The sequence below is a fragment of the Mus caroli genome, chromosome 7, assembly GCF_900094665.2.
Source record: "Mus caroli chromosome 7, CAROLI_EIJ_v1.1, whole genome shotgun sequence".
In the NCBI taxonomy this organism is placed as follows: domain Eukaryota; kingdom Metazoa; phylum Chordata; class Mammalia; order Rodentia; family Muridae; genus Mus; species Mus caroli.
The window spans coordinates 106,054,362-106,064,289 of NC_034576.1; the positions used below are offsets into that span (position 1 = coordinate 106,054,362).

General features: G+C 35.4%; 1 protein-coding gene across 1 annotated transcript; it reads right to left on the minus strand.

Moving 5' to 3' along the window:
• Positions 1-1,686: 1,686 nt before the first annotated feature.
• Positions 1,687-2,634, minus strand: LOC110299406 (olfactory receptor 51G2-like). Its single transcript, XM_021169088.1, has one exon. It carries the CDS (start codon positions 2,632-2,634, stop codon positions 1,687-1,689), a length of 948 nt encoding a protein of 315 aa, XP_021024747.1.
• Between the last annotated feature and the right edge of the window lie 7,294 nt (positions 2,635-9,928).

The window sequence follows — 9,928 nt, forward strand, 5'->3', positions numbered from 1 at the left end:
GTAAATCTGAGTCATTTAGCTCATGCCAATGTTATTTTGGTAATGTTATTAAACTTGACATAAAATTTACCAAAGTAGACATGCCTGAGGTATGAGAAAGTGAAGAGGGGTTACCTGGACAATAGGAAAGTGTGACAGGCATATAATTAGAAGTATCCCCAGTGCATTTATACTGGAGCTGTACATATGCCAGGAAGCGAAATAGACTATCTTGTCAAAGTAGAAGTAATGGTGCCTGCAGCAAGCATATTGAAGAATAGTTTTTGTAAAGCATGCTACCAACAACTGCAAGATGTCCCTGGAGCACTTAACAAGTGTTGTGTGTCTGGAGTGTACAAACTGAGGCCAGATCTATAGAGAGATATGATCATCAGCAGGAAAACCAAATTTCCTATATGTGTTTCATCTTTATAGTCTTCAAGTGAAGCTTTTTGTTTATACAGAATGGCTCAAAATCACAGTGATCTGCTGTGCATTTTCAGTATAGTGTTCTCCTGCATGCTCCAAGGACCTAAGATATATTGAAAAAGTATATTTTTGCATAATGTCATTTTCTAGTCCTTTAAGTGTTTCATGCCTAGAAATTAGTATTCTCTTTTGTTTTATACTTTAATGAAAAGGTATCTTAGTGTACTTCAATGTTTACTCATAGTTAATACATAGTTTGAAATTTGTATTTTGGCATTATATTTCTTTCTATTTTCATATTAGAGCATTTCAAATGAATTTGCAAGATAATCTGGCCTGAAATATCAGCACTTAAGTGAATTCCCTACTTGATCTTGGTAGCTGTTTTCTCACTAAAGCAATTTCATCAGAGAAGTTAGTTAAATCACTGTGGCAATGACATATTTATGAGCTGGTTTTCATAAAACATCCTTCTAAGTTTACTTTAAAGTTTACTAAAAAATAAAACAAAAATACCAGCTTACTTCCTAACATTGTTACTAAAGCAGTAAGGGAAATATGAGATGTATCTTGAATCAGCAATTCAATATTTATAATGATTCCTGAAAACATGGATTTTCCATGTATACACTGAAGACTATGGGGGTTAGCTCAATTGAGAAAAATAAAGAATATTGAAGTTTCTACTCATTTCTCAAGTGATGACCTATAAGGAAATGTAAAGTTTCATATTTAAGGTTTCAGACACTGTAGTTCTAGAGTTAAGGGTTTTATTTTTTGACTATACATGTTATACTTTGGAATATTTATTCAGTTTTATTTTCAGAGGTAATCTCCAATTTGTAGTTATTACATAAATCAAAGGTATGATATATTTTTGTTTGCCAATATTTCTGAAAGTACAACTAAATGAGGCCCATGTGAGCTTGTTTTCAGAATTTTACAGTGTTTATCAGCAACAGACATTAGAGGTTGAAGACACCCATTCTTATGCACTGTGCACTTTTACATAACAGTGTATAAATACTCTTGAGATGCAAACAATTCTCCTGTGATAATGCTTTCAAAGACAAAACTGACTTTTGTATACTAAGAATTAAGACTTTTTCCATGGATCAGTTATGCGTTTGATAGAGGAATCCACACTGTATTCTTGTTGTTGTGTCTAAATAATATATTGACTGGTGAGTCAGTGAAGATAACACTTTGCTACATTCTGTTGGACTGTCCTCAGTGAGACAGTCTGTACCTAGGAATGAGGAATTGTCCAATGATATTTCAATGTTTCTTAGGATGGAGCATCTTTAGAATGCGAACTCGAATCTCTTTTGTTTTGACACTGTAGACAATTGGGTTGAGCATTGGGGGCATAAGGAAATGAAGATAAGAGAGAAGCATGTATACCTGAGCTGGTAGTTTCTTTTTCCCAAAGCGGTGAATCATAGATAGACTCACCAGTGGGGTATAAAATAGAAGAACAGCACAAATGTGGGAAATGCAAGTGTTGAAGGCTTTCAACCGCTCAGCATTAGAAGCAATGCTCAGGACTGTCTTCAAAATCAGCACATAGGAGAGGAGAATTAGCACCGCATCCATCCCCAATGTAGAGAGCATGACAAAGAGCCCAAAGCCACTGTTGACAAGTGTGCTGGAACAGGAAAGCCTTAGGACATCGGGATGAACACAGTACGAATGAGACAGAGCACTGACAGGCTGGAACGTCAGTCTTCCCAGGAGCACAGGCAAAGGGAGATGAAGGGCAGCACTGCGAATCACCACAGCCAGTCCAATGGCTCCGATACGTCTTGTTGTGAGAATAGTAGCATAGCGCAAAGGCTCTCTGATGGCCACACAGCGGTCAAAAGCCATGGCCAAGAGAACGGCTGACTCAATGACTGAAAATGTGTGGATAAAGAAGAGTTGCATAAAACAGGCTACAGCTCCTATCATTCTCTGGCCCAGGAGGAAAACAGCTACCATTGAAGGCAATGTAGAAGCTGAGAGGCCCAGGTCAGCCATCGACAGCATGGAAAGAAAGAGGTACATAGGTGTGTGAAGGCTGGGCACAGACTTGACAATATGCATTATGGTTATGTTGCCCAGCACAGAAAGAATGTAAATTAAGCAGATGGGTATTGCTGTCCAGCAATGAGAAGTCTCCAGTCCAGGAAGATCCATTAATATGAAAAAGAAGCTGCTGGCATTGCTATGTTTAGAAATTGCCATAACGCTGGAAAGGGGATGCCTCAGAAAACTGTAATAAAGTTGAAACAAAACCTGCTTAGTCTTCTTGCATGATATCTCTGTGGCATTGCCACCCTGGCTACCGTACAGTGATACTCAGTGTTTCTCCACACTGCTAAACCTCACCCTCTCAGCAGCTTCTACTCTAAAACAATGCAGACTCTCTTCTTAACAATAGCTTTATTTTAAACAGCACATTTGGTTGATTAACATGAAAAAAACTCCCTTTTCACTTAGAAGGTTTGTCAACATTTGAAATTTAAGATCAACTCTGTGTTTAGAACACAAAGCTCAAACACATGGGATATATTATTTCAAATAGAATACAAGCACATTTCTAATGGAATCAAGGTATAGATAACTTACTGAATGAGTGTGTAGGAATTAGAATATAAATTATAATTAATTATATTAAACTATATTATGAGATACAACTTTGGTGCTGAACTAATTCCAAGGCGTTGCAAACAAACAAACAAACAAACAACAACAAACAATATGAAAAATACATTAGAAAAGGTTTGAGTTTTGTGCTCATTTACTTGATAAAAATAGTTATCAGTCTTTATTCATGTTATTCAATGAAATTTGGGGTAGTTGGTATAAATTTATGAAACAGAGAAAAAAACTAGACAATATTTATATTTGGAAAATGTTTTTGGTAGAGTCAAAAATCAAAGCTCTTTTTCTGTAGCAAGTATTGGTAATAACAGCAGGTAATATATAGCTTCTATTATCTAAGAACAAATGACTTATAGTCAACACAGAGAAGATGTATAAATCAGATCATTGAGGGCACTGACTTTAGACAGATCAGATATATAAAGTATTAATCTTCACTATTTTCTCCAGTTTACCTGTCTCAAAATAATAACAAGTGCTCTCAAAAACACTTACCAAAATAATAATAAACCAAATCCTGAGGATGTGGAGTTCCAGAGAAACCTTAATCAAATATCAAAATTGTAAATTAAATGGCATTTTCTTTTCTGAACATTTTAATCAGTTTTTCTTAAAAATAAAAACCTTTAACTCCTCTTAAAAAGTACATTAGGCAACATCTTGGACTAGTAGGACAATTGTTATGATATTCTACTTCTTGCCTATCAGTACATCTTGGTGGTGTACCACGTTACAGGAAAAAGCATCTATTATCATGAATCCACATGTTAACTGTTGATGTCAGCAAATCCTAGAGTTACATTTCTATGAAGGTTACACAATGCTGTCTCAGTTTAAAGTGGCATGTAAAATGAGCAATAAACATGTTTGGAAACAAATATAGGACAAATGAAGAAGAAGCAAAAAATTAACAAAAAAGTGAACTTGATTGTATGACTACACTTTTGGAGAGACTGAGGAGAGTTAACTACTAAAAACCACCAAAAACTTACTGAGAAAACTCTGAGTATTGACTGGAAGAGATGGGAACAAAGAAAATGTTTTCCTTGATCTGCCTCTGGTAAGGTCTCTATTGTGCAACAACAGAGTGCTTCCAACAATATAGGAAATCACATCCTCTTTCCTTCACATTTGTTTGCCAATACACTGAAAATTCCACAAAAATGGAAAATTTGACATTGAAGTTCTTTAAAATTTGGCAGCCCTGAGTGGATTTTAACATCTAATTGAACTTAGTTGGCTATTATTTTCTTAAAACATTATGAAAGTGGCAAACATGACTTTTCGAAAGCTTAGGTGGCGGAATAATTCGCTGACATGCTGATGAGACTGCCTGAGGAAGTTATCATTCTGAGTAGAAAGGTGCTTAGCAACTTCCTCTGGATAAACATGTCTACAACTTTTTCTGGTGTTCCTTATTTGCGTTGCTTTTGCCTTTTTAATAGATGTTATCAGAGAGAGAAATGGAGTAGGAAATAATACTTGGGTTAAAACAAAGTTTTTTTTTTTTTTATTAATGAACCCACTGAACAGGAAGTCCTTACTTTGAACTTACTTGAATAAAAAGTTGGGACAGGTCAAGACTGTGTTTGTGTAGACTTCTACAAATAGTTCAGGAATATTTCCTGTTTAACTTGTACTGATAACATCAGTCTGAGTATGTTTGTAGAAAGAAATATATTGCAGGAGACTTTAGGAAATTGAGAATTAGGGAAACAGAATACAACTCTATGTACTATGGAAATTAAGTCAGATAATAATAGGATAGGAAGCTTTCAGAAATATCCCTCCAATAGTTCAAACAAAGGTTGTCCCTGGTTGCAAGTTTAGGAGATGGCTCTGGTACTCTCTAAATGGAAAACAAAACAAAACAACCCTCATTACTGTCATTAGAAATCTTAGTTTATCCTCTAGGAATATATCAATATAATAAGGATAATAATTTTGTAGAGATTAGGATTTGGAAAAAAAATAAAGGGATATGACTTTTACAAATTTCTAGCTTCATGGAGAGGCTGGGTAAACAGGTGGGTAAACAGGGTCCTCCATGTGACTGTAAAATAACTGAAGAAACCTAATGCTAGCAAAACAAAATGTATAAAGGAGTTTTGGAGGCCCTAAAACACATTCCTCACACACAATGGTGCAATGAATATAAAGAGTGTCTGGTGATACAAATATAAGAATTAGAAATAAAAAATAAGAAATAAAAAAGTAGGTAATAACTCAGCTTGGTAAGTTTTTGCTTTGCTTATTAAAATTAAATATAAAAGACTGACCTTTCCTCAGACTTCAAACTGTCTGACACTTGTCACCATAGCACTCTGACTCCAAAATTAAAGCCTATATATCGCCACTAATCTAAACTTGGTCTAACCTGGCACAGAATATGTGACCATTGAACTTTAGAGTATAATTACTAAAAATGTTTTGTTTTATTTTCCTTGAATAGTTATGTATTAGAAATTCTTTGAAATGCAAATAGAATATGAAGCAATTACTGCTGTGAGGACTATAAATAAATCTTGTAGCTCTGAGAAAGCAGCTTCTCTCTATAATCTATCTCTCAAGTACAGACAGAGACTGCACATTCTCAGAGGCTCAGAAAAACTGCAAACTGTTATCCAGAGCAACCCTCTTTGTATTACCTGCTACATCTCTCCTACTCAGGTCCTGTTCTCTGCTGGAACTGGTCCCCAGCACAGCTCCATAAAACAGCACTATAGATATGTGTCAAGGTGGAAAACACCCCCATAGATAGACTCCTATGTCTATGTGAAAGTCTTTGCTTTTCTCCATCCTTCCAGCCTATATTAGTAAAATCAATCCAGTGCCATCAAACCCATGCATTTAGGTGCAGAATACACATTCAACCCATGTTTGTGAGTCAACGCAAGAACAGACATTGAGCTGCATGAGGACCTGATCATACTACAAATCTATGCTTCCATCTATCCATAGTAAAGAAGCATCTCAAAGTATTGCATGACAATAGACAGACAAATGTAAATGGATGCAATGTCAAACAATGCCCTATGATGAAAAATTATAAAAAGAACAATGAATAACTGCATTAGGAATGGTTAATAGGAAAAAATTTCAACATTAGACCATGTCCACTACAGCCAGATAAAGCTTGATTCCAGAGGGCATTACGAGTTTACAAAAGGCCACCCCTTGGACTCAGTATTATTTAAAAATAATAGGCTGACTTCTGTGAATTATATAAGACAGGTTTTAAGACTCAGATGTTCCTGGAAGACATAGCCATGGTGCTGAATATATAAAGACTCAGTAGAGTGTTTACAAATAGGAAGTCTATGGTTGTCTGTCTTTTCAAAGTAGTTATCACTATTGTACAGAGGAAGCAGAAGAAATTATTCCTCTTACATGAACTTTTAGCATGATATATTAACCACAAACTGAGCAATGATAGGTTATAGTCTTGACATCTGCAAAATAAAGAGAAGAAGGAGTATATGTTTTATCTTTCAATGTCAATTATCCTATGTTGAATAAATTGAATTTGCAATAGCCTTTATCACAAAAGTAACACTAAATGCTTTAGAAGGCAATTAACTAAATTGTGATGTTTAAGTAGCTAAAGAATTCTATCTTCCTGTAAAGGATCTTGTACATATTAGAAAAAAAGTTCTGAACAAGTAACCAAGATTTTGGTACCCTGATATCAATTGTGAGAATTCATTTTTACCTGATTTTTGTAGCTACTACATTTAACCACCATGTTTAGATTTCCACGTTTTAAAGTAATGTGTATATTGTAGTTCATATCTATGATCTATACATGGAGAATGTTACACATTACAGAGTATTGAAGTTAGTTATGTTTAAATGGTAACATGTGAGGACATTATAGAACAAAAATCAAGAAAAAATTACTTTAGACAAATTTTGTTAAAAATATCTTTCCATCATTGTTTGCATATGCACGAGCTCTGAGAGATGGACCTTTATTGAATAGAATCTGGTATTTAAGGAATATTTAGTAGTATCTTTTAAACATCTTAACTTGTTATACAGTAACCAATTTTCTGAAGCTTGAATGTCTACGTTGCTTGTATCCCAAGAGTTTATGTATATTGTGCTAAAGCATTTTAGAATCTAAAATGACAAAATCTCTTTAGAGAGGATTGGCTGAACTATTGTATTTTCCTAAAGGAATCTTATACAGAAAATGCTGCCCTTTCATCCTTTGCATATAAGACCTTTCACTCTTTATCTCAAAGGCCTCTTGGTGATGATTTGAGTTGCCTCTATTACTAATTCATTTGAGAATTGGAAGGTATGTTTCTTGTTTTCTTTCCTATACCCTTTCCTCCTATTTTTATTCTATGACATCAATTTCTTAGCAATTCCAGTATGTAACATATAAGCACAACTTGATTTCTATGTGATCTTAAACTCTAAGGGAAACAGTTGGATGACTGACAAGTGGGAAAATAGGAGTCAGAAATTGCTATCTAAAATACTATCATAATCATCAGTAGAACAGAGTACCTTCAACAAGTGCTCTTTCTGCATCAGAGATTCTCATAAAGAATTAATCTGTCGTGGAATATCTTCTGCCCTCCATCCCAAGTACTATATGGAATGATCTGATCAACCCTAGATTCAAGTATTTCTATCACTCACCAGACTCCAGAACAGAGCCACAAGCTCTGTAGAGCCTCAAGAGGCTCCCTGCCTTAAGCGCAATGGCAATGGAGCAGGCTTATAAAGCTCTGATCCAGGCTCTCTCATGAGGCCCACAGCTATTTCCCATGATGCAGGCTGTGAGTGCATTAACAGCTGCTAATGAGCCTTGTAAACTGTCCAGGATAATACTAAGAACTTGCTACTGGTTCTAGTTCAGCTTTTTTCTTCACAGTTTAAAACCATGCTAGCCCCAAGAAAATAATTCTATGGTCCTAACAATGTTGGCTCTAGCAATATCTCGCTTAATATTAAGAACTCCAGACAGACAAATTACCTACACTTTCCTAAGTATTTTCTTTCTTTTGTTCAAGAGAAAAATTCTTAAGTTATAGGCATTTTATTAAGTAGAGTAAAATATCTTTAGAACTATGTTGATGCTTAAAGATATTAATAAATGATGTCTAGTATAAAGAACCATGTTCCACAAAGAACATAAAGCCTGCTTTTTATTGATCTCAATTTTCTTCCTTTTACATTTTCAAAATGTGTTCTTCTCATTTTCTGGGGAAATATTTTAAAGGTTAAGGTAGATCAAACGGATTCAAGAGACACATATAGAATGAGCCTGGAGTGTTTCTGTTAAGTCAAGGAAGGGGAAATATAGAATGAAAAATGGTATAGTAGGTATAGGTTTACTATATAATTGAAACAGAAACAACATTAGAAATAAGTCAGAGGTGATATGAGATTATATACAATAATTCATTGGTTCTCCATAAAGAGTCATAGGATGCAATGTGAAAATATGCTCATGGATAAGACTTAATACACAACAAAGGTTGTGGTGCACTTGTCAGAAGCAAAAAAGCATAGGCAAAACATAACCAGGTTTCTCTCTTCCATTTATTCTCTCCTACATTAGTCACTTGGGCCATGAACCACAGAGTAACAGTAAAGATAGTTTTGTCTATAGAGTGTTCCTTACAGAAGTTAGCCACAAAGGTACAACACCTGTTACATGATCAACATTACAAACCCCATACTTGACAACATAAGTACACAGCTATTTCAATACTCCTTTTGGTTCATTCTGAGATGTTGCCTTGGTACAGATGATGGCATCATTGCACAGTAAATGTCTTAGAGTTTTGTCAAAGGCTACAGTGATAAGCAACAACTTATAAAATAGGTCCATTGCTGTAACTGTTTCTAGAACTATCTCATATCATTTTTAAGAAAATTTTTTATCTACATTAGAAACATATTAGAAATGTTTTCATTGGACATGTTTAAACTACGAAAAACATCTGACTTTGGAATATTTTGACTGTAGTGGTGGACATACATTTATTATATACACATAGAAAACAATCAAAGTAGAAGAGGTCAAATAAATAATAAATATTATAACATTATGTGAAGTTATGTGTCAATATTTAGCTTGACATTTATAATTCAGAGAGATAAAAATACTCTGAACTATTAACTTCAAATTTTTTTCATCTGAGTACACACACACATGAAGGTAGACTGTATATAGGTGTCTATTATTTAATCATATTTTGTGTGCTGCTGGTCATGCTAATATAGAAAGGGAAGGAACAACAGGCACCTAAGAAATTGAATCCAAAGAGCAGTAAAAATGGCCTCAGTAGGAGACAATGTGCCTAACCCTTTTGTGCCAGAGTGTGGTGATACCCAGAGAGCTCTTCCCCCTCTCCAAGGAAAAAAGTAAGGGGTTTGGGAAAGAGAGTGTGTGAGGGTGGACTTTGAGGAGGGCAGCAATTAAAATATAAAGTGAATAAATAAATTAATTAATGAAAAATAGTATAAGTTGAGGAGACCTCCAATTGGTTATCTAATATCAAGTGGACAGCCTTCAACAAACAACACTAGATGGACTAAGCAGGCTGTATTTATATATTTAGGCTATATAAGTAAGTGAATCTGCATACATGTGAGTGTATGGTTGTGTGTGTATATCAATAACAACTAAGGAAAAAGAGGGCCCAGCCGGAGGACAGTGGTCGCGCCCTGCACAGGAGCCCTCTGCCTCAGGAGAAGGGAGCACCATCTTGGATCCGGGACTCAGCCAAACTTAGGAACTTAGTCTGCACAGGTGAGAGTGTGCACCACAGAGGCAGACAGCTTCTGGGACAGGCAGGAGCCACAGAGCCGCTGAGGCAGCACCCTTTTGGGGCCGCAGACATCCAGAACC

Bases quoted from the DNA above. Each gene is read 5' to 3' on its own strand.
- LOC110299406 (XM_021169088.1), bottom strand. From the start codon at position 2,634: ATGGCAATTTCTAAACATAGCAATGCCAGCAGCTTCTTTTTCATATTA.